This window comes from Ammospiza caudacuta, chromosome 4, assembly GCF_027887145.1.
Source record: "Ammospiza caudacuta isolate bAmmCau1 chromosome 4, bAmmCau1.pri, whole genome shotgun sequence".
NCBI classification, from domain to species: Eukaryota; Metazoa; Chordata; class Aves; order Passeriformes; family Passerellidae; genus Ammospiza; species Ammospiza caudacuta.
This window is the reverse complement of record NC_080596.1, coordinates 57,124,851-57,150,353: the sequence shown is the minus strand read 5'-3', so window position 1 is coordinate 57,150,353 and position 25,503 is coordinate 57,124,851. Positions and strand designations below refer to the sequence as shown.

At 39.7% G+C, this 25,503-nt stretch overlaps 2 protein-coding genes across 3 annotated transcripts in view; both read left to right on the top strand.

The window, feature by feature from the left end:
* Positions 1 to 2,292, top strand: part of HGFAC (HGF activator) — a 40,612-nt gene extending 38,320 nt beyond the window's left edge. For both annotated transcript variants that reach the window (XM_058803736.1, XM_058803735.1), the window contains exon 14: positions 627 to 2,292. In XM_058803736.1, the coding sequence (XP_058659719.1) occupies positions 627 to 797 (171 nt within the window). In that variant the 3' untranslated portion in view covers positions 798 to 2,292. The remainder of the gene's footprint in view (positions 1 to 626) is intronic.
* A 2,217-nt stretch (positions 2,293 to 4,509) lies between these two features.
* The window catches only part of DOK7 (docking protein 7), a 59,672-nt gene continuing 38,678 nt past the window's right edge, over positions 4,510 to 25,503 (top strand). The window contains exons 1-5 of the mRNA XM_058803733.1: positions 4,510 to 4,735; positions 6,879 to 7,109; positions 10,911 to 11,111; positions 17,499 to 17,618; positions 25,105 to 25,212. Coding sequence (XP_058659716.1) covers positions 4,510 to 4,735; positions 6,879 to 7,109; positions 10,911 to 11,111; positions 17,499 to 17,618; positions 25,105 to 25,212 — 886 coding nt within the window. The remainder of the gene's footprint in view (positions 4,736 to 6,878; positions 7,110 to 10,910; positions 11,112 to 17,498; positions 17,619 to 25,104; positions 25,213 to 25,503) is intronic.

Genomic DNA, 25,503 nt, shown 5'->3' with positions numbered 1-25,503 from the left:
AAAATGTTCAAAATTAACCCTTGCTGTAGTGTAGTTTGGGCTGCTTTTCAGTTTGTGGTTTAATGACAAGATAAATACTTAATAGCAAATTCAAACACACGCAGAACCCCATATGCCACATAAAATTACAGTATCCCACAGTCCCAAAGTGTGGCTGTGTGCAACACCTTTCTTTGAAAACTCTCATGTTCTCTGCAAGCTGCAATAAACTGCATTGAGAAATTCTCCAAATGCCCCCATGTCACCTCTCCATGCAGTGCTGATATTACAACACAGTGCCAAGCCCCAAAGGCTTGTTCACTTCCACTGAAAATTATCTACATCAACCATGCTTTTCAGTAGGTCTCTGAATCTAAAATGTTCATGTTTTTAAACAAAATCTGATATTTTAATACTTTTGTTAATGTGTAATTTTAAAAAAACACCATTTTTATATTTAAATGTGACTAAAAATGCTTTCTATAATGAAACTTCAGTAAACTGGTTTTTTTGGGTTTTTTTTTTTTTTTTTTTTTTTTTTTTAGTTTAAATCTCATGTGCAATAATTCCTATTTTATGACTTTCCCTAACTGATCTTCTGACTGTTTTCTATCAAATTAGATAACCTTTGCTTACTTTTGATGCAGGGAGATTCTGGCGGACCTCTGGCTTGTGAGGAAAATGACATCTCTTACCTCTATGGAATTATCAGCTGGGGAGATGGCTGTGGCAGAGTCAACAAACCTGGAGTATACACAAGAGTGACAAACTATGTCAAGTGGATTAATGAGAAAATAGGCTCCCGAAAAACAAGCTGAATAGTTAAATACACTAACATTTGAAGCAGGGTTCTGGAGTCTTCTGGTTTTATTAAAATGGCATATATATTTTATTATAAGCTGGTATGAAAACTCTCGTGGTAATTGTTAGCAGTTCCAAGCCAGGCCACCAAAAGCAGCCTGCTCCATCTGATGTCAGCTGCCTTGATCTATCATTCAAGAACTGTGGATTGCTCAATGCACCTGACTGCCTTTATTTGTCTTAAAAAAATCTCAAACATATTGACACAGTGCACAAAAATCTGCAACTCTCTGTCAGCTTGGTGGATTATCTAAAAAGGGATTTGATGTGTTCTGCAGTTTCTGGTGGAGCTGTCATCCCCCAAACCATCCTGCAACACTATTGTCCTTGTATTCTCAGTTGAAATGAAAAAATAAACACGAGAATCAAAAATGAAATTCCCTCTCCCTGAGAAATGATCGCTTGAAGCTCAGGGCAAGAGACAGCAAGAGAACAATGTAGGTAAAGCTGCTCCTCAGCTTACTGCAACAACAAGTCTGGGGAAAGAAACCAGAGGGTTTAGGTTTTATTTCAACCAAACACGTAAGCATATTTTTATATAAACATATTTCTGTGTTCCACTGACGTAAAATCAGGAACGTGCCTCAGAGCTCTGCTGAATCTGGTGTGCAATTTCCCAGCAAGGTTAATGCAACACCTCCTGAGAGCTCAGTCTTCCTGAAAAATGTTGTTATCTGGAGCAGCTGATTTAGGTTGATACAGCCAGGACCTTCTGCAGACTGTGATCTGCTCCTTGCCCTGAGGATAGCAATGGAAACACTTCACCTTGCTGATAAATCCCTCAATGTTTCTTTAATTTGACAGTGTTTTGAAGATGTCTTAGGTTTTGTACTAACAAGTTGTTCAACTATTTAGATAATTCAGAAAGGAGGTTTCTTGTAACAGATTTTTCAACTGGATAGCTGGGGTGCAGCTTGACATTTTCCTTAGGGATTTGGTGACATCATAAACCACAGGCTTTACTGTCATGGCCTATGGAATTGTTATGGGACCAACCAAAGCAATTATTACAATAATTACAGATGTTTAGAGGCAGTGGACTCAGTTGTATGAGCAAAAACAGGCAGAAAATTATTCAACAGAAAAAGTCTGACAAAGAATGGAAATTTTTTTTTTTTCCTTTAGTCATGTCAAATGTGTATATTTAGGTGTTGATGTGAAAAGTATTTTTCCCCTGGCAATGAACATTTATGAACTCTTTTAAGTTTTTCAAGCAAAGTTGTTTTTTAAAGTAATAGAATTTTAAAGTGGTGCCTAGATATTCAAATATGTTTTTTGTTTGTAGTTTCCTCATGGGTTTCTTAGTAGTGGTGAATGTTATTTACAGTAAAAAGAGATCTTTAAAGGAAAAATAACCAAAACCTACATCTGTAAGTAAAAATATACAACAATGCTAATCTAGATAAATGATGTAAACTGTTTAATAAAAACATTTACCCTCTGTTTCTTGAACTTAGTCTGTTATGTATAAAGTTACAGTAAGATCTTTGAATCCCTCTGTAGGCTGTTCTAGAGGATGAGAGCTGGTAGACAGATGCAATAACAATTTGAGCTGCAAGGCATCAGAAAATCTCTGTAAGGGTTAATTTCAGCTGGTGGTGCTCTCAGTTTAATGCAAGTGTCACACACATTTCCAGCAGGCAGATGTAAGCACCTGGGTATGTTTTTCAGCTATGGATACTGTGAGTCCCAGGATGAAAGCCTTTGGTTTATTTTTCTGAGGCACTAAACACTAGCTTGAAATATTAATGTCCTCCTCTGGGATCTTGATTCCAAACCAAGCTGAAGATTTTTGTGTGGCTCTGCATCCCTGGCCATTTCCAGTATGAGTCTGGCTTGTTTAATGCCCTAAAATGAATATGACCATGTGGCAGGACTAACTGTACCTGCAGCTGAAACAAGTACTGTATCAGCAGGAAGGAACTGTTTGCTCTTCTTTGGAAGGGATTCATCAGGAACAGGTTTCCACTCAAAGATGAAGCCACCCTGAATGTCTGTATCTGTTCTGTGACTTCAGTTTCACTTTGAAATTAATATCTATCCACACTGTGCACAGTTTTGATCTTGCAGTTTCATGTTGTATATATTCTCTTGGTCTTCTCTTGCAGTAAAGAAGGTGGCTGTTTGATAGGAAAGGTGTTAGACTGGTGTTTCTGACAATTTCTGTAGAGTTTTTTTAGCTGTCCCATTTTTAAAATCCATGCTGCTTCATGGTGTATCAGTACACACCAACAGCAGTACAAATAATAACACACTTAAAAAATAATATATTGAATGGTCTGGTTTCTGCCCTCAAAGGTTTAAATGACAGATCTCCAGTTGATTCTAATTTGAATACTTTGCATTAAAATTAATTTTTGGCTTTCAAAGCAGCCTGTTTATCCACTGTGACTGCATTGGCTTGGTGGAACTAAATGAAAATCATTTAAGCCTCAGCTGTGAGGTGACTAGCACAGTATAACAAGCACAGAGTAGGGGTGGCAAGGAGATGTCCGGGTTGGGAGATGTCCTGACCTCTCACATCCTGACATCAGTCAAATTCCTTTGAGGCACTCTATTATCTGCCCCCTGCCTTTCTGTTGAGCATTAACCCATGGAAACTAATTCTCCATGTTTTTCACCCCCTTTAAGTGATTATTGCCTTGGTTAAAATGAAAAAACAGACTCAAATGTACTAGTGAAATTTTATCTGATATTTTCCCTAACTCTATATTGAAATTGAATTAGAATGCAAAGCCAGTTGAACAAAACACTTCCCTAATTCATTATGAAACACACTTAAAAGATGGTTTTATTAAATTGTATGTTATTCCATGCAAACCGACCGATTTAAAAGGAAGAAACAAATGCAAACATCTAAGAAAAACCCTTGTATTATGCTACTGAAAGAAAAATGTGCTGTAGTGCTGTTTAAAAAAAGCTGAAGGACTAATTACCATCAAATAAGATGCAGCAGGAGTATTTTTGGAATAATGGACTCTAATTAGTCCATTGCTCGTGAAAATAAATCTGAGGACATCATTAACACATCTTATTCTATTAATTGTAGCTGTTTCTGGTTTGGTGTAAGCGGGTTGTTATCTCGTGACAGTTGTATTGCAAAGAGGGAAAAAAAAGTGAGAAGAGTATTTTTATCTGGGGTAGTTGGCAGCGTCTTCTGGGAGCCAAGGAGAGCTGTAATTATACTTTTGCAAAGTGAGAATTGGGCATTGTAAGGAAGGTGCGGGAAGGGGGCGTTCGGGCCGGCCAGAGGCGGGCCCCGTTCCGGACAGTGAATCCGGTGCGGGCTTTGCGGCCGCCCGGGCGCGGGGCAGCCCCTGCGGGCAGCGGCAAAGTCCGGAGCCGGATTGGGGCGGGGGTCGCGCTCGGAGCGGATCCGCGGTGCACCAGGGGCCGCGCCTCGCGCTCTGAAACCCTGGGGAAATAAATAATTAAAAAAAAAAAATCCAAGTTTCTCCCGAAAGCCAGAAGTAAAACACATGAACAGAGACATTGGGACAGCCCGCAGCCCCCTTTGCCCAGGCGGCAGGTCGGGGGGCGGGCCGGGCCGCGCTGGCCGCCCGCCCGCGCGGGGCCCTAATAAAGCTATTTTGGAAGTGACCCCTCGAGCGGCCGGAGCGCGGGGCGGGCGCAGCGAGCCGGCGCAGCTGTCCGGAATCATGACTGAAGATGACGGATTCCGTGGTGGTGGAGGGTCACGTCAAGTTGAGAGACGGAAAAAAGGTCCCCGCTCCCGGCGCCCCTTCGGCCCGCGGGGGTCCCCGACCGCCGCCCCTTGCCCTGAGGGGAGAGAGCCCGCTCTCCCCCGCGCGGCCCCGGCTAACCCTGTCCCTTTGCCTCTCGTTGCAGTGGAAGAGCAGGTGGCTGGTGCTGCGCAAGCCCTCCCCGGTGGCAGGTAAGAGGGGCCCGGCGGTGGGGACGGGGCTCGGGGCCCCGCAGCTTGCCCGGCTCCCGGGGCGAGTGCCCGCACAGCCCTGGAGGGGCCGTCCCGGAGCTGTGCTGCCCGGGAGCCGCGTCCGGCCTCGGAACGAGCTCCTGCCCTCACTAAGAACAACGGGAAAAGTGACTTTCGAAAGCACAGGCATTGGATTTGGTGCTGGTTCCAAATGCACTTTTTTTTTTTTTCCTTTCTTTTTTTTAATTTTAATTTTCTGAGGGTGAACTTATTTTTTCAGGGTGACTGCTGGCTGTTAAAAAAAAAAAAAAAAAAAAAAAAACCACCAAAAAAAGCCCCTGACATTGTAAGCTCGATAGTTATTTTTGATCAGTGTTTTGACAGAAAATATCACTTCAATTTAAAAATAAAATGACATTTTGAATTAAGAAGAAGAAGAAGAAGAAAAAAAAGATCGTTTCCATGCTTCTGAAGGGGAAATTGAAAATGTTACACAGAGCTGATGTTTTACTGCTGCAGAGGGAAAAGTAGGCTTCAGGTTTCCTCATCTGCTCCCAAGAGGGAAAACATTTGGGCCCAAAAGTATTTCTTTCTGGGGCGAAATGTTGCCCACACTTGGAAAACGTGAATCCTCACTGCTGCAGAATGGATTTTGGCAGCCTTTCTTGGCTCTTGTTAGAAAGACTGAGGGCTTCTTAGTAATTCTTTGTTACCTGAGTTGTTACAGTAATATTTTAGTGTTTGAAATGCCTGCATCTCATCTAAATCTGTGCAGCCTCCCTGTGTGAAAGGGCATCTGTTGATCATAGAGCTAGTACATCGATCTGTGAACATGGGCCTGAGTTTCTATTGTGAGTAAGCCAGCTTCGAAGGCTGTAGATGGTGGAGCCTGACTGATAATATTCCTCAAAAATACTATTTTTATTCTAGCTAATCTAGCCAGGTTTACTAAAAAGCCCCTGGTGATCTTCTTTTCTTGGTATATAAACTATAGCCATTCTTCAGGCACACAACTGTATTGCAGAATGTTTAAATACTGTGGTTGCAGCTGTTTTTGCTAACAGGTGCACAAAGACAATTGGGAATCCATGCAAAGCTCTGCATTAGTTAGCAGACAGTTCAGTCTTTCAGTACTTTTTCATCTCTGTGGGTGGAGATTTTGCCAGTCCCTTGCCCAGCTGAGAGCTGCAGGGCACCTCAGTGGGACTGGGAGCACCAGCCTCAGTATTTATAAAATACATGGGGGTCTTTGTCTTTTGTGGTTTGTAGCTCAGCTTAAGCTGTGGATGTTGCAGCTTTGATATTGACCATTAATTTCATCTACATCTGAGTGCTGTGTGATCGGAAATGAATATGGGGGAAGGAGGGCTGCTTTTGTCATAAATGCAAAAGGTGGGAGAGGTGACTCCCCTTTCCTTTTGGGTTTGCTTGTGAAATGCTTGCTTTCCCCATGGGGCCATGGCACTTGAACTGGTTTCTGCCATTGCATGGTTGCTGTGTAATAAACACCTCTGGAAAGGGGTTAATAACAACTGGTGACACAGGCAAACACTAAAAAAAAAAAAATAAAAGAAGGTGTGGCACATAATGATTTTTAGCCATGGCTGCTGTGGAGCATTTAACCAGGAAACCTGAGCCGACAGGAGCAATCTCGCAGCAAAGCCTGCTTGCCATTTAGTGGCTGGGTAATCTGAAAGCTGCTGTAAGAATTTCATTTGTGGTTCAGTATGTTCTAATGAAAATACAGACAACAATAGCCTCTCGGTCTTTAGAGTCTTGTAACGTGAACAGCTATCCTAGCATAGCTCCTAATGCTCTGAATTAATGAGCCAGTCCCACTGGACTCAGGAGAGGATCTGAAATGCCACTGGACTTTGAGTAAAAGAGGGAAGATTTATTACTGACCTCCTTTTTTTTAGCCTGCAATTTAACCCTTAAAACACACCTTCAGTGTTTGCTTCCTGAAAACAAGGACTATAAACTACCTGGGGGTGGGCTGGGAAAAGAAATCAGAGTTTTACATTGACTTGATCAAGATGATCCTGCAGTTGTCTAAAGTTCCTTTGTATTGCAGCAGAGTGCTGAGAAATTTGTTATGGTCTGTGCTCTGCATCATCATCTCTGACAGTTTTGCTTCTTTTAGACTGTTTGCTCATGCTGGTGTACAAGGATAAATCTGAGCGAGCAAAAGGGCATAAGGAGAGGAGCAGCATGACCTTAGAAGACATCTGTGGCTTGGATCCTGGGCTGTCCTACGAGGGCCTCAATCACACGCTCGCCATCATCTGTCTGTCCCAGGTTGTGATGCTGGGGTTTGACAGCAAGGAAGCCATGTACGCCTGGGATGTGCGAATACGCTACAGCCTGGGGGAAGGTAACCTTTGTCTTCTCACTCTGGTTTGGGTTTTCCCCCACAGGATTAAAAAAAACAAAGAAAGGTGAAACTAAAATGCAAATAAAACAGTAGAGTTCAGGACAAGATTGTCACTCGTTTGAGAGTGGACAAACTGTTTTCTCCCTTAGATGTTAAAGCAGGTATCCCTTCCAATAGGTTTTGGCTGCAGTACCACCCAGTACTGATGGATAATTATGGCAGCTCTTAACTTGGGGTTTTGATTTGGACACTGATGATGTGTAGCTTTGAAACAAAGTGATCAAACTTCTGCTTCTGGTCCTACAACTGACTCAGGGATTCTGGCAAAAGGACTCAGGGGGAGCCTGAATTAAGAGATGCAAAGTCCTGAGTAGAACTTTGCCAGTTCATGCCCAGTTTGCTGAGCTGCCTACTGGGTGTTGCATTGATAATTTTCATTGCTGCTAGTGTGCCATTTCAGAAGGAGACTTTTTGCCCTAAGGAGTGTCATCAGACACATTCTTTCCAGCTAACTTCACCTTTCTCTTTCCTCCTATTTTATTTTCTTGGTTAGCAGCTCTAAAATGAACTGTGGTGAACAAAGAGGGATAATGTTGGTAATCCATAGTATCTGTCTTATGTTTGTTTAGTCATAACTAGGGAAGGAGGGTAGGTGTGTGGGAGACACACATTAGCAATCTTTATCATTTGTTACATATGCTCTGCCATCTGTTGGGTTTGTGGGCTCGTTCCTTTGCAGTACATATGTAGAAAGATGGCCTGGGAATTTTGCAGTAAAAATATGTAAAACTATAAGAAGTGAGATATGTGGATGTACCTCTCAGGGCTATCAAATATGATGCCTTGCATAACAGGAAAGGTTAGAGGATTTGCTGAACAATACAAGCATGAGTAGTGGGAGTGGTTGGTGCACTTTGATGATACAGCTCTACAGTCTTTCAGTGTTGGTTTGGTGTTTTTGTTTTAGTTTTTTTATTTGTTTGGTTGGTTTTTTAAACTAGGTTTGGGATCTATATATAGCATAGACTTATCCTAAAAGCTGAAGGAGTGCTTGAATATCACAGGGTAGGTCTGTTTTTTATGCTCTTGCACTGATGTAGTGCTGGAGTAATCTCAGTCTGGGTGTGAGGGTTGTGGTTGGGATTGGAGGACATAGAAAAGCAGCAAAGGTTTTTTTTCAAGGAAAGCTGTGAATGAGGTAGGAATAGAGCCTACTGGATTATGACATCTGCAGCCATGGAGTAAAGGTGAAGTGGGAGAGATTGTGTGTGTGTGGAAGTGAAGAAATGCAGAAGTAAGAAAACAAGTGTAATTGGTTGAACTGGCAATAATTTCTGTTAAGTTAATTGCAAAAAATCTTAGGGGCGGGAGAATAAACCAAAGCATTGAAACTTTTTTCAGGATTTTGTCTTTCAGTACATGTTCAGTTAGGAGAACAAAGTCAAAGGGAGTCTAGTTTGAGTAAAGAGGAATAGAAAAGAGAGAAGATGTAGATGAAGAGAGGATGGTGATTGGTGTTTTTTCCTAAAGTGTAGTAAGGGTGCCTTTGTGTGCCTTGAAAATGAGGTGGCTGGATGATAAAAATAGGCTAGGGAGAGATGACCTCAGAGTCTGGGAAGCAAAAAAAAAAGTGAAAGGAGCTGACACTGTTCTTGAATGAGGACCACAGAATGGAGGCGTTCACAGTGGAGTTCCCAGTGTTTTCTCTCAGTTTTTAGCAGATGAGGTGGATGTGATTCCTGCAATGTGCTTGGGCTCACAACTCATTTTGAGAAGTTAGTGTACTGCAGGTCAGTGCATAGCTGTGAAAAAGAAAAGATGGGCTGAAGAAAGCCCACAATTTTTTTTATAGAGTAAGAGAAGTCTGGGAAGTACTTTATTACAGAGTAAGAGAATGCTGGGAAGAATTTTTAAAAAATATTCCAATTTACCAAAAGTGGTGTATGGGAAAAGCTTTATTTTCAAATGTGCTTTTCCTTTTACTTTGGCTTTGTTCAGAGTTGGGTATGCTGTATTTTGACAGTGGTCTAGAACTTGGGCTGCAGCTCTTTGTTTTCAGCAGCTGTTTTAACTTGCAACTGATTGTGTGAAGAGTGGGCTTCATTCCTCAGTTATGAAGCAGAAAGAGTCCTGATGCTGCTTCTCCCATGGTTTAATTGTCAGCAGAATTCTGGGCAGAGGAGTACAAATGGCGTTAAAGATTGCTTTCTGAGCATTATTGATCATGATGCTTTTGCTGTCCTTTTGATAGCTGATGTTTAAGCAGATTGCGTAACAACTGCGTGCCCAAAAGGGGACATGGTGTGACTATTGATTTGCTCCCTAGCAGTGCTGCTGGCAGGGCTGTAAGCAGAGCTGTGGTTAGTTAGATCTATCTCTGTCTCCTTGCACATTTCACTCGAATGACTTTGTGGCTAATTCTGCTGGAGCCTCAGGGAACTTAGCAAATGCATGTCATAGATGAGGAGTTGGCTTACAGCTCGGATCGTGACTAAGAATACAGCAAGCAGTTAGATGAGAAGCAAGACTCAGACCCAGATGAAATTTGTGATGCTTGACGAGGCATGGGCAAGAAACAGGGAAGAGTTGATGCAAGAACTGAGAGTACCTGCAAGTTACCCAGTAGATTTCATAGGCAGGGAGCTGTTTGTGTGATCTTCGATGCATAACCAAAGACTAAGTCTATATTGCTTCTTGATAAACATCACCAAAAACCTCCTTCTGTGAAGATAAGAGTCTCAATGCTTCTCTCTACCAAGACAGATGTTGTTTGCTTTTTAAAAAATTTGTTGTGGGTTTATTGTTTTTATTTTGTTTGTTGGTTGGTTTTTTTGTGTCTAATCACAATATGAAAGAAACTAGAACAGTAGTGGAGGTCAAAACAATTGTTTGAGAATTGTATGCTTGCTCACTTAAATTGTTCCCTTTGAAACACTGAGATTTGAGTGATCCCAATAACTTATTATTCAGAATGCAATAGCCTTGGAAGAGAAAATGGAAGACCAGCCTAGAACAACTGCTTTCGGTAAGGATACTGAATTATAGATGATACTGGGACTGAGATTTGAACCTAGATTTTGTAAACTTGAGATACGTGTTTCTTTTTATTTCTCCGCTCTTTTAAAATTCAGGATGTGAAATACGAAAAAAAAACCTGACATCCAAAATTGTTTGTTACTTATACATCACTTCGTTTCCTAGTAATATAAAATGTCTTGGCATCTACCATCACCAACTCATGAAATAATCACAAAGGTGGAAAATATAATTTTCCTCATTTTACTGCTAGGGAGGAAGTGAAGCAGTTTATTAAAGGTTGCAGATGAGTCAGTGATAGAGAGATTTGTTTAGTTCTTTGAGCCTTGGCCTTTGGGCTCCTTGAGCACCATTTTATTTTTATTGTATGCATGTGGGAAAGGAGAGACACAGGTTAGAGGAGGAGACAAAGCAACCCATGTAATGATGCAAGGATGGAAGAGGTAAGTGAAGTCTGGGCTGGATGATTGACTAATCTGAGATAGGGATTAGCCTAGAGGATTTAGGATAAATTAATGTAGCATTGCAACTTTTATCATTTGTAGCATTAGGGCAAGATATGCTGGATTTTTTTCAATCCTAAACTGGCATAATAGAGGGTAATGGCCTTACAGCTACTTACATGTGGCTGTCTGGGCTCCATGTAGATATTTGTGCCAGAGTCTCATGGTGTGGGCAGGGTTTGGTCCAAATACCACAGCTGAACAGAATCACTTACATAACACTTGTATATCCTGTAGTAATATTTTTTTCCTTATTTGGTAGTTCATAGATTTCAAGTCTTTGTAGCCCCTGGCACAAAACTAGAGAGTGGGCCTGCTACCCTGCATTTCTGCAATGACATCCTTGTCCTAGTGAAAGACCTTCCTCCCAGTGTCATGGGGCAGTGGAAGCTCTCGGATCTGCGGCGCTACGGGGCTGTCCCGAACGGATTCATCTTCGAAGGGGGCACCAGGTGCGGCTTCTGTAAGTACAAATGGAACCTCCAAATGTTGCTTGCTGCCTTTTGCAGAAATGTAAATGCACTCTCATTCCTAGTAGAAACTGCAGAGCCAGCTGTGCTGCTTTGTCAAACAGGCAGCCTCTTATCAGAGGGTCTGTTCTGAGTAGATTTCTGCAGGCTTCAACCCTGGTGTTCAGGAGAAATGTGACTGTGTGCAGTCCTGGCTAAAAATTGCCCTGTGGCTCTCCAGAAGATGTTTAGTCAAAAGCTGCTATTGAATACATAGCAAAAATAAAGTAATGAAATTTTATGGCTTGTGTTATGCAAGAGATAAGGTAAAATGGCTTAATGTACAGATTATTAAATTATGATTAATTGTTTTGTTGTTTGCTGAGGGGAAAGTGATCCGGAGCTTTGAGGTTACAGGCAGCATCAATGTTCTCATTTTTTAAATGATAATTTCTAAATCCCATAGAGGACTTTTTACTCCTTAAAGTTAGAACAACTCTCTGGTCCCTTCCCTATTAGCAGCTTTGTAACTATGGGGTGGATAGTGATATTTGGGGTCAGAATGAAAGCAAGCAGGCTGAAGCTAGTTTCCACAGCCTAGTAGCTAAGATACACCTTTACATGGAGATAAATCTCTTGTTCCCATGGGCAATTTAGGACTTCTCAATATCTTACTTCAGAGTAAGAAGATCTAAAAAGGGATGGTTAATAAATGTACAGGTATAATAACATATAAGTAGGTTTTTATTAATAAGGTTTTAATTTCATAAGCAGAGTTTGAAGCCATGCTGAATTGATGGCCTGTGAGCATGGATGGATATGCAGACTGCCAGTTTGGATGTGAAGTTGTTTGACTTGCATACTTTTTTCAATAAATAAACTGAAAAATTAGAAGATTTCAGAGTTGATCCAAATCCAAATATATTCTTCCTGGGACTTGCATACAGTGCTCTGCATGTAAATTCTGGTTTCTCTACTTCTATGGAGTGGAAACCCAAATTCCTGACCTCCTTCTGACCTGATGGAGGGTGTGGCCTGGCAGGGATTGGTCTCTTCTCCCAGGCAGCAAGGGATATGACGAGAGGAAGTGGCCTCAGGCTGTGCCAGAGGAGGTTTAGGTTGGGCTTTGAGAGGAATTTCTACACAGGAAGGGTTCTCAAGCATTGAAATGAGATGCCTGGAAAGGTGGTGAAATCAGCATCCCTGAAGGTGTTTAAGAAATGACTGGACATGACACTTAGTTGACATGGTGGTGTCCAGTCAAAAGTTGGACTTGATTATGTCAGGATCTTTTCCAGCCTCAATGATTCTGTGAAATGAGGAACTGTAGGTGATGGAACGTGAATTATCTATGGTGGTTTTTCTTTTTTTTCCTCCCTTAAACTTACACTAGTTTCTGGTGAAACGGGGTCATCCGTAGCTCCCCTGTGTGCATACTTTAAAAAATATGAAATTATTGATTTTTTTAAGGTTACAAGCAAACAGAATTAGAAAAGTGCCTTGGAAAAGGTCCCACTACCTTGTGGATCATTGTTAAGAAACGTGAGTGTTGGTAGCTGAGCCCTTTCAGTTGCCATGAAAGGATATTTGTCTTTCCCCTGCAGGTGTGCATTCAGAGAGAAGAACAGCACAGTCAATTTGGTACAAAATTGCCTGCCACAGTTGGAAACTCTTTACAGGTTCAAGCTGATCTTGTTAAAGGAGTTGTTGCTCTTAACTAAGCAGTCAAACATACCCACAGGCATAACAACATTTAAATATGTGTTTAGTCTAAACACTTGATTTAATATTGCCACTATAAGAAAAGGCTTTTTGAAAATAGAACCTAAATTAAAATATTACTCTGGTTATTCTTGTCAGAAGTGTGTTGGTAAAGAGAAGGACCATCTTTCTTCAGATAGCTTTTACCTCAGTCCTCTGGAATTCTTGAGGCAAATAAGTAGTGTTCAGGAAAAAAAAAAGATATGTTATTACAGAAGTTGTTTTAATTCCTAAACAAAGGCACTCTCCATTACCCTGTCATGTAAGTGTAATATAATATTATGCAGACTCTATTATTAATGTTACTTTCCTACAGGTTAAACCATATCTTTGCTCACATTCATCCTGTGGAGGTCTGAATGCAGAGGATTAGTGAGTTTAAGGTTTAAATATCACTGTAATAAATACCTTATTAAAAGGAACCAGTAATCTTGTGGTTTGATTGCCTCTCCATAACAAAAGACATGAAGCCTGAAACTGAAGCAGAGCTTTTTTGGTTATATCTGTGGTAGAACTGAGGTCTAAAAGGATATGAATTTGTTTTAGCTTTCTGTTTCGTGCTTCCTCACAAAAGTTTTTATAAAGATATAACATTTCATTATGTTCTGTTGCTTAGTACAGGTTTAATTCAACTCCAAAGGCTTTGGTACTCAGTCCAGGAAGAGGGAAACCATCTGAGATAATGCTGAGACTTCAAACATTAAGTCTAGGTGCATTTTCAAGATGGTTCACACAAGTTTATTCACAAATAGGAAGAAGAACATTTACATTCTGAACTTCTCTTACTCTTAACACCACAATTGTACTGCTAGAGATTTAAAAAATATTTTTTCTGCTTCTGAAAGCTGCAGATAAGTTATTTTCTGGGCCAAAATTTTGTTCTCTCTGTAGCTGAAGCTTATTCACACACCATTTGAAAAAAGCTGGTGTCTTGGCCTAGCAGTCAATGGAGAGGTTTACCTGGAGGAACAGGCTGGAAAAAAGGAGCCTCTCACTTTCCCACGTTCCCAGCTCAATTAGTGTGCACCAGTTAAAATGACCAGTTGCCGGGAGAATCTTCACTTGGAGGTCAGTGTGAAAAAATTCAAGTAGGGTAATAAAAGGGCACATTAACACCATGAGAATTCAGGCTCTCCGTGTTCAAGTGCTTCAGGATTAGCTGCCAGAGCCTGGTTTAAAGCTGCCTCATATTTTCTGACAGCATCTCCTTGAAGAAGGGAACTTGTGGGACCCTTAGTGCCCTTTGAAAGAACAAATGCTAATTGCAGGATAAGGAGGAATATTTCTGTAATCCTTTTGGTGCTTTGATAAAATTTGGTACTTCCTTCCTTCTTTCCTTGTTTCCCCTTCTGCATTTATTTGAAATAAAGAAGTAGTAGAGATGGTTAAACTGGGGCAAGGTCTGGAATTTTTTGAAAAATCCTGGATTGCATAGATTGAAATGTCTCTTTATATGCAGATATTCTGTGCTGTCTCCTACTTAGGCCTACTGCAGGCAACCAACATTATCTCTATTTATCTATTTTTAGTTGTCATGCCCATATCTTAGTTGGCAATAATAGGAATACTGTGTCATTTTCCCCACAGAGAAGAGCAGTGTGAGGTCCCCTCTGAAGGGGCTATTCAAGGCTGGGGTTGGAATGGACATGCTGATTGCCATGGAATGAGCTGCTCTGGTTCCTGCCTAAAGGCTAAAGGCTTCAGCTAAAAGGCTTCAGGCTCTAGTGTTCTATGTTAGGAATAGTAATTAATGGGAAAGAACTGACTCTTCCTCCCTACTTTCACACTCACTACAGAGATTGAAGTAATTTTTGGCTATTGTCCGTTTTTAAAGTGTGTTTGCCCATATGATCAGTTAAAATCAACATTGGCAAGATTAAGCAGTACTTGAAGTTTTATGAAATTGGCAACTTGTCCTGAATGTTTGAGGGACTGTTCAATGCTTCACTGCTGATTGCCACAGAGGACTGGCTGAGTGTTTCAGTCTCCTGCGAGTGGCTGGAGGCTGCATTTCACCAAGTCTCATAGGCCATGGAGAGAGCTGAGTGAGCCCTTCAGTCTGGTGAACAGCTGCATGCTATTACATTGTGCATGCCACACATTCCTTGGCTTCTAAATGCCTGTGCACCAAACCAGTTCCAACACATGACTGCGATATGTAATTTCCAGTAGTGAATTTCTCAGTTTTCTCAAGAAAGGAGAAAAGAAATGTAATCACTTGCTTTTATGTATGCTTTAGTTAAGCCCTGCCTACTCATTCATCTCACTTGATGTTTTCTGCAAGGACCCTCAGACTTCTTTCTTCCCTTGCAATCTAGTCCTACCTAACAAAACTAGAAAGAAAATGTTTCCTGTGAGAGTCAGTCAGCAATTAAGAATAGAATCTACGAAGAGATTATTGTATTTTTCTGTTGGATTTGTATCCACATGCACATGGACATACACTCTTTGCACTGGTTATATAAAGGTCATCACATTTGGTTTTGGGATTTCGAGATGACTGATAGTTATTTGCAGAAAAAATCCTTTGAGTTTGGCAGCAAGCGTACACACACACATTTACTTTCTTTGTTTCCATTAAAGTCAAAGGCTTGTAGAGCCTCTTTGGAGTTTAAGTAACTCTTAAGAAAGGTGATAAAAGAACAAAATGGTCCAGATGTACTCCTTATCTACAGAAATATTTGAGGAATCTTTTTTTTGCCCTGAGTGGCAACAGGGAGGTGTAGGATTCTGCTGAATTATCAAGACACATAGTGTATCACTGTGCTTGAGACCTGAATGTCCTCTGCTATGTTGTCTTTATATCCTGCTTGCTTTTGCTGCATGGAATGCAAAGGTCCTGTTCCTGTAGACTCTCTGTGCTCTGTTCAGGGAGGAGAAGTCAGCTCAAAGAAGAAGCTGAATTTCAGATAATTCCTGAATACATTGCAGCCAGGATTTTTTATCCTAATACAATGTTCTCTGACTTTGGCATCTCTTGGGAAGGGAAGAGATGGGCAAGAGTGCAAGTGAGTCACCAGCAGAAACATTCATATCTGTCAGGCTGTGTGATTAATGTTGTACTCTCCTAGATAGCCTCTGACCATGAAGCCAGGGTGGCTTCATGTTTCTTTGGCTGAAGAATTCTTGATAGGTAAGATCTGAAGAGATGCAAATGCAGTGGAGTGACAAATCAAGTTATGAAGATGTCTCTAACAATGTTGTCTTGAACAGATTTAAGCAGAACTGGGAGAGACTTAGATGTGACATAAATTGGGAATGACAAGAGTGTAGACCAGAATATGTTTTTCCTAGAGAGATTGGTTTACAGTTTGCTGGTTATACTTAATTTACTCAAGTAGGTGTTGTGGGTTGTGATCCACTTTATACGATCCTTTTTGTTTGAATCACACAGCCCTTTGTCAAGCTGTCAAAAGTGTATAAATTTCTTAAGTGAAATGTGAGTATCCTGTTGGGTATGACAGGGCATATGTTTGGAAAGTGATGGGGATGCAGTCATTCTAGTCAAGATCAGCTGTGCTTCTTTGAGTAAAATTGAAAAAAATACAAATGCAACTCAGAATTGGCTAGAGACATGCAGAAGTCAAACATGTCCAAATTAGGGCCTGAGTCACAAGAAAAGTAATGTGCAAAACCCTACTGCAGGTCTAAGATTTTATATTGGAGTTTGCTAGCATGCTTGGCTCTGGTGAAGTGGCAGCAGTTCTTCTAGGTCTATATACTAATTTAATTTCCTTTTTTGTCTGGTATTGAAGTTTTATTTCCCTAAAATTGCTGGTTACTGGGGTGGTCTTTTGTCTGATGTTTTAAGATAATAACTTTTTTTCCCTGATGTGATTTATATTTGGACTGACAATTTATAAAATGTTCTGTGGAGCCCTTCTAGTCTTTTGTGTTGCTCATGCAGCCATGTGTCATGGAGCTCCTAACTTGTTTGTTTATTTAGTGAATCTCATATAATTTTGCTTGGGGCTATTCTTAATGAATGGAAAGCAAATATCAGAATAGAGCAAAGGGTAAAGATCTGATGACAACCTGAGGAGTTGTGTTACATTATGTTAATAATGTTAGTCTAGGAAAATTTATACTATAATCCAGCAATATAACCAAATTCTAATTTGTTGGCATATAAAAAGCTCCTCTTGCTTAAAAGTGGTTAAAAGTGGAATTAACTTGGTTCATTCTTTTGAAGTCACTTTAAGTATTCTTGACACTTCCTGCATAGGAAAGTTTGACCCCAAAATTTTAGGGGTAAATAAGAACAAAAGACCTGCACAGCTGTTGAGAGTAAGGTGTCTGTTTTGACATTCAGGGGGATTGGAAGTAGATGATCCATCCTCAAGGTCCCTTCCAACCCAAGCCATTCTGTTGTTCTAGGACACTACTTTAACTGCCTGAATGTCATAAAATTAGCATGAATTATTAGACAGATATTGAATTTATATGTACGTTTGTGGTATAGTGTGTGTGTGCTGACCTGAATTTTTTATTTCTTTTCCCAGGAGAATATCTTGTTGACTTCTTTTCATGGCTTGCACTTAAAACTCTTTTGATTGCTACATTATAAATAGCTTCAGCTAAATATATTTCTAGTGTTTTCAGGTGAAAACCATACATATTTATGTTGTGCTTTCTTGCAGGGGCTGGTGTTTTTTTCCTCTCTTGTGCTGAAGGGGAGCAGATCAGCTTTCTGTTCGACTGCATCGTCCGCGGCATCTCCCCGACCAAAGGCCCCTTTGGTCTGCGTCCAGTGCTCCCAGGTTAATACAGGAAGTCCAGAGTAACCCAGTGAAGCAGGAGCTTGTCATGTCTCACACCCCCTGCTGCTGGTGTGAGAGCAGCTTGCAGACACTGAGGGTGTGCAGGGTGCAAAGTGGTTTTCATTCTGAAATGTCACCGTACAGATTTATAAGCTGGATTTACCCAGTTTCCCCCTGCTGCTCTGGTTCATTCACGTTTCTGGTTATATTGCTAACTCCAGCCCTCTCTTATTTAACAGTACTAAAAGATGGCTATTTGAATTGAAGGGAATCCTAAATTTTAGTTTTAAACTTAGACATTTAACTTGGATCCATGTCTGCATTGCTATTTTGATAGTTTAACGGAAAACTAACTTCTGCAACATTTTGAGTTTCTCCAAAATGAAGTTCTAAGTCTTGTCAGCCTTAGAAAACTTTGTCAAGCCTCCGCATCATATTTAAGTTTTTCAACTTGAGCTTTTTTCCTTATGTTTGAGAATTAAATTCCTTTTCCTATTTCGTGGTAAGTGCTGCATGTACTGCAGTGTTCAAAGAGGAATTTGGATGGCATCATAATAAAGCCTATTTCCTTTTGATTTCAGCAGATGAAGTAAAGTATTGAGTCAGAATGACTCTGTCAAACCGGACAAAAGTGTAGAAATGAAATTGCAGAAAATTGTCTGTGATTTGGTGCTGGCATACAGTAGGAATAGGTTGCAAGAATGGTGAAGGATGAGATGGGATTTGTGGAATACTTAGAGTTTGTGTGTTAGGCAGTTAATAAGTGTTCAACAGGGTTTTATTGCTGTTATAAGGTTAAGATAATTGCAGGAAGGAAGTGTGATGGGAAAGATTAGATCTTTAGCTTATTAGATCATTAGATAATGTGAAGCTTGTGAAAATAAATTATGAAAAAGTTATTACTTAAAAATTAGTAAATTCAGTAAACACAAGTCGCAGTTCATGTTGTCTTTCTCATGGCTATAAGGCAGAAGCAAGTTAAATAATCAAGCAGAATAGTAGACAAAAAAGTCATTCTTGTATGATGATATATGTCAGCATTCAATTAACTGTAGTGTTTGAAAAAAAGAAGTAAACAGAAAAAAACCCAACAGAAACACAAGAATCAATGTTTATGCTTAAAGCTTTGCTATTGCACACATTTTTCTGCATATCTAAAACTATGTGTGTATGTAAATATATATGTACAACCCCGAAGTCTTGCCAAACAAATTTTAGTCGAACAGAAATTTCTGTCTGGAAAAATTAAGCACACAAACAACTATTCTGTTGTCTTTTTTCTTTTAATTATTATTTCAAATTTTAATTTTAGCACAATGAATCTTTGCAGATTCATTTTTCACAAGCATGTAGGAGTAAATCTGCTTTCACATGTTAGTTATCACTTCTGGTGTTTGTGGGTTGTTGTGCCACATACCACAATCTCTTCCCTCCTTCAGGAGCTCTGACCTCACTGAGGTGCATGAAGTGGATGTGGAGTGTTCTGGGGAGTTTTTGGTGTTTTTTGTAAGAGAAGATCTTCCTGAGGTCTTTCCATTTCTCTTCTGTGCTTGATGTACTTGCCAGTAAAATCTCATCCACTTGATTTAATCTCATTTCCCTGGACAGGAGAAGTGTTTTGTCAAGAGTTGTGCTCATGTAATTGCAGACTCTGCTTTTATTTATCCAAGCTACCTTGAGGACTCTAACTTTCATTCCTGTGTATTTTACCCTTTTCTCTTCCAGTTTGTTGTTTCTCTCTATGTACACGTTCCTTGGAAAAAATATTTGTTTAATGTTCTTTATTTATTATCCCATGCAGAAGCTTGTACAGATCTGTTTAAGGCACACACAGATGTACAGTTCTGGTGATTCATCCGTAAACTAATTTTCCTTATCAAGTATGTTGTTACACAGAATGTGCTGTATTGCTTGAAAAGGTCGAGTCTACCAGATGCATACCATGTGTCAGGTATTGAAATTCACTCAACCTTTGAAAGCATCAGCTTGTAAACAGATTAATTATCTGTACCTTTCAGGCAACTAGATCAAAACTTCCAAATTGGAGGTTCTACCAAAAAACCTCTTGTCTATGTAATTCATATTTACTGCATTGCAGAATGCTACACAGCTTCAACTGTACTTTATGTATGCAATATGCTGCTTCTGTGCAATTTAAAAGCTTTTAGGTAAACCTTCTCTTCACAGTTTGCTACTTGAATTTGGCATCTTGCCTTTGCCTTTCCAAGTTAAACATGAGATATGTTTGAAGCACTGTGGTATTTTCAAGCAAGGAAAACACACAAAGGGCAGATGTACTGAGAAGGAATGTAATGTGGTAAAAACAGTAACAGTGACAGTGTTGGACACCACCTCCCACAGCACAGATATAATCTGTAGATGTTATGCAATCAATGTAGTCTGTCCTTGTCTTTGTAGGAAGGATGAATGAATGAAGCCAGTTGCTTCATGTATGAGCAACTCAACAATATGGTTAAAAGGGGTGCTGAAATATTTATGTGTTAGCATGAAATTAATAGGAGATGGTAGAGGTTTGAAGAAGACTGAAAAATCACCAGTTTTCTTACTTGCCATAGTGATTCTTAAACAAATGTAAAACAGCCAGTATCCCAATGGAATTTGTAAACTGGGTGTGCAGGGGGTGTTTGCTCAAGGACAATATTCACATCTTCTTTTCAAGACTGTAGTTTTAAAAACAATACCTTGTTTCCTTAAAAGCATGATGTTCTTATCACTTGGATATATGACTGCTGTACATATTTTATGATGTCATCTATAAAATATGCAATGAAAATCCAGTGCAGTGGAACTCATAAACTTGACTTACCCTTGCAAAGTACCATAATCTGGTCTAATTTCTCAACAGAGCAGATTTGAGCAGCCAGTCAGAGAGAGCTCCTGAGATCCCCTCCAACCTGAATTATTCTGTGATGTTTTGGAAATGAATTAAATTATGATTCTCACAATAAAAAATAATTCTATTATGTGTACACCCAAAATAAATTGGAAGAGGAAAAGAAAATTAGTTGTTTTATGGTTTAAAAGTTGCCTGATCAGGTCTCATAAAGCCCCCCCAAAGAATAGAAGATGGGAATGTGAAGGTCATGTAGGTATAGGTATCTGTAGATATTTTTAGGAAGTGTAATATTTTAAATAAAGGACTCAAATGGGTGATGGCTAGGGATGGCTTGTTTTCCGCAGCTATTAGTTGGAAGAGAGCTGCTGTAACTGGCTACTAGTGTGATCTCTTTTTTGTTTTTCCTTGAAGAGATATTTAGAAAACAGTCCAGAGAATTTGCATTCTGTCTTGACAGAAGTCTAGATATGCACTTAGTAATGAATCTCTGATTTCTTGGTTTGTAATCTATACTGAATTGCATGCTTATTATTTGAGAAATGTTTGTTTATCAGGTGTGTGTTGAACTCCTTTTTTTCACTAGCAAGATTCACATTGAATGCCAAACCTGAGCACAGCAAAGGCCCAAGAGCCCATCAGGGATATCTTTGATCAATGGGCAGATCAGTACTCTCTATATCTGATTATGTGACAGTCTAGTCCTGCAGTCTGGAAAGACCCCAGGTGTGATGTTGATAGTCTGGATGCTCTTTTTTTAATTCTGGAAGCTTTTTCAGGCTGCTTTGTGACTGACTGGAGAGTGTACAGTTGCTGCTTGCTGAGGATCCATTGATACTCTTTTTTTTTGTTGAAGCTTGATACACCTTTGGCCATTGCAAGACAGCCCTGTGGCTGCCTTCTGCAGTATTTGTTCCAAATGGATCCTCCTTAAACCTTTAGGGCATCTTTCCATTCCTCCAGACATCTTACAAGGTGTGGAGATGTTAGCTAGAAGGTGAGGGTCCAGGCCTGATTTACAAATGTGCCTACAGTTACACAGGAAGAAAGAAAAGAGAGATTTTCAGCCTAACTTATTTAATTTTGTTTAACAAAGTAATTAACCAGTGTTGCTTTTAAGGTGCATATAATCAATTGGGTAGCTGCTGACTGACTGGATACATTTTTTCCTGACAGGTGCTTATTGAACAGCCTTGGAGCTTTGAATTACTATGACACTTTATTCCTATGTTACCAAAATATTCTAAATCTCCCACGATGAGCAGCTGATGTGGCTTTAATGAATACCCACCAACGTAATGTAAAAATATAATCTCCAGCAGAGGCATTTTTAGTCCAGCTAAATTTGATGTAATCCTTCCCCTTTGCCCCAAAGCAGTGTTTAAGAAGATTTCGATGACTGCCTCACATAGAAGATGATTTTCTTCATAGCAAGGGATCCATGTTTGATTGGAAAATGATAAAAAAATTATTAATTGAAAGACCTGAATGAGTCACAGGACAGAATCCATTTGTTAACAGTTTGGGGAAGGAAGGTACTGATTGTTCTTGGAGCTGCTCTCGGATGTTGTGTGGGCAGAAGCTGTCGGAACTTCCTTGGACAGCTGGCTCAGTACCGGTCACGCTGCTTCTGTCCCCCTGGGCTACTAACGTGGCAATTTGCCACCCAGTTATTTAGAGGCTGTGTATTGGGCATGCTAAAGGTAGAGGATGATGCCAACAAATCCAACTTTGTGTTATTATGGCCAAAAAAATGTATTAGAAAAAGGGTTATCACAACAGCACTCATGGGAGGTCATAGGTTATGCACTCCAATGAGGACTGGTCCCTAAAAAGTGGCTGCCAGTGACTTCAATCCATAGTCAGATCCTGTAGGAAAATGTCTTGATTAGAGCTTGGTCATCTGTAACCAAAAATACTGGTACAAGAATCTGTTACTTCTGGGAAATAATATTGTGGGTGTTTTCCATGGAAGTCTGGCTTATTAGCAGAGAAGATTCAAGGTGAAACAAAGACTTAGTTAAGACTGATAGGTAATTATCTAAAACTTAGACTGTATGTTTGTCAAGTTTTGAAGTTTTCAATAGGTATTTCCTAGAACTTGCTGAGGAAGGTTTTTCTGCTTAATCTTTCACAAACCTGGGTGATGAGAGCAGCACATAACTGTGAACACAATTTTATACAAACATTTTATCCATAGGCAATCTTTAAGGGGAAGGTTAACCAAAAAATTTCCAGTTCTGTTGGACAGACAGAGGTTTCATGTTGTTGGGTGAAACCTGGTGTGTTCTGTAGCTGTGTAGCTGATAGGGAATTTGACTTCTGGAAGCAATTGAACACGTGAAGTGCAAACTTTCTGACTTCAACTTCCTTCCTACCTCATCTTGTATTTTATTATAATTTTACAAGATCAGTTGTTTGAATTTCTTTTAATTATGTCTTTTGCTGTCTGTAAGAGGGACATAACTTACTTCAAAAACTAGTTGTTGTGTAGGTGCCCTAGTTCTGAACATCTGTATTTGTCAAGTAGTCATGTTCTAAGGAAAGTGAAAGGACCTTTCCTACTGGCAGTTCTTTGGTGTGAGAAGGATTAGTAGTGTCTGTTTGCATCTTTGTTTGACCAACTTGCTGATCTGTTATGACAACTTTATACTTAAAGTGCTTGTAGAACATCTTTCTGGGACCTTTTTGGACATAAGGAATTTAACTAGATACACTAAAGTAACTGGAGTAGAGGACATAAAAAAAATAGGCAGCAGCTTGTAACGCTGTATGCTTCTGAGAAGATCTTTGCATGGACATGTCTGTGTTGCACCATAGGTGCTGGTGGCCAAATGTTGTGCTTTCCTTTGACAGAGGTCCATATGGAAGCACTGGGGGTTACATTTGAGTAAGCAGTCACACAGGTTTGAGGTACTCAATGCCTAATGTAACTGTCTTGCAGTGTAAATAGGAATGGACACCTAACAAATAATTCACATCAAACATTCCTATTTTCTGTCTGAGCTGGGACACACAGAGGTCACAGACCCTGTTTGTCATGGGCGTTGTTGCCTTGTCCCTGTTAGAACACCCTTGGGTTCCAATGTTTGTTGTTATAGGTGGATTGTGTATATCTTGGTTTCTCTGCTCATCTTACCCAGATTGCAGACTGCCAAAGATGGAAACCTCCTTGACATAGGAAAGAAAAGTTAGAAAGTTCAGCATTGTCATTTCTGTTCCTACCTAGGACAGGTCAGAAAGGGAATATGATTAGAGAGGAGAGACGTGGCAGTTTGTTTCTTGGGGCAGTTGATAATGTAGGCAGCTCCCATGGAGCTTCAGCTGAGCTGGCAGTGCTCCTTCCCCTGGTTATGAGCTTGCTTTGACTGCTGTGTTGACAATATTAAAACCAAGTCTTTTAAAAATAAAAAACCTGGGGTGAAAATGAAACTTTTCTTTCATCTTTCCAACTGGTTTTTGTTTTACTAACTCAATCACAACAATGTATAGCCTTTTTCATCCTCTTTTCCTTTCATTAAATGATTCAGTGTTTTTGTGGTTTGCTTCTGCTGCCCATTTGATCAGATATACAAGTGCAGCAGTTGTGAGGAAGCTAATCTGTTTTTGCTGTCATTAATTACTTTCCCTGTGTGTTAATAAGAATTACTGAAGTTTCTGATGATGAACAAGTTAGCAGACCTTATCCTCTGCAACTGCTGAGCATGACAGACTCATTGCTGCTATTTGAAGGGATCTGTAAGGTTTCTCTTGGGATAATCGTTATGATTACTTCCAACATCTGGTTTTATTGTTTATTGTTATTGTTTTATTGCCTTCTGGAAATAAAATTATTTAGAGGAAACTGGCCTGTTTTACTGATGAGACTTCCACATTCTGCTTTTTTTTTTTGTCTTTCTGCCTTTTTTTTTTTTTTGGAATATAATGAGCTGCCTTCAATGAAATAATCTCAGCTGGAATGGCAAACTCACTAAAATGTATGGGGAAAATCCATAACAGTACATTGTAGAAGTGGTTTATATTGTCCTAACTTGTCTTGTCTTAAACATGAAGACAGAGAGCCACCGGGGTTGCTTATTTTATCTCTGACATCTGAACTTAATGACTGTCTGAACATCCAACTTGAAGACAAAGTCTTTGTAAATAGATGATCTGGATTGGAAGATGTCAGTTTAATCCCTCTGATTCTGACTTTATGATGTAGATTTGTAAATTTCTAGGATGAAAAATTAGGTTTTTCTGAATGTTAAAAATCCCAGTGAATCCAGTGACTTCAAGACAGATTTTACGTGGGTCAAATTAGCTTTCAAGTTCTCTAGACCTGATGGATGCTAATTATTTCTGTAGCTATTGTCTTTGGTGCTGTGCTTTTCAGTGTTCTGTCCCTGGTGGTAACTATTACAGACATTGGGTATAATCTCTGAAAATCTTTTATAAGTTACTGTGTAGCACATGCCCAGGATATGCTTGAAGTCAGATTGTGCCATACATTTTTCCAATCAGCATTTAAAGCATAAGAATGTCTTTTTCTCTTTCCTTACTTTTTATTTATTTTCCATATTACCTCATTTATTTATTTATTTATTTATTTATTTATTTATTTATTTATTTATTATCTGTTTCTTTTTAAAGATCCAAGTACAAACCCAGCCTATTCAGAAGAAAGATTGGCTCATGAAGCTTTGCAATTAGAAAAGCGTTTGAGCTTGCTGTCCCATACAAGTCGTCAAGGTAGTGGAGGTAAGAAATATCTTTAATTAAATAAAAATACTATGTTATGTTCCTTCCTGCCCAGGCTTTAAAAGTTGTATGGTCTGTGTTATAAGATGTGGAGCTTACAAGAAAAAATACTAGAGAAATGGTCAAGACATTTGATTTGTTATGTTTCCTGTGAGGCAGTTCTCCAACAGCATTGTCTGAGGTCCTTTGATGTACATTGGAGGTTTTCAATTCAGCAGACTGAGTTTTGAATCAAGCACTATTAAACCAGGAAGAACATTTAGGATGCTGAGTCCTACTGAATTCTTGCAT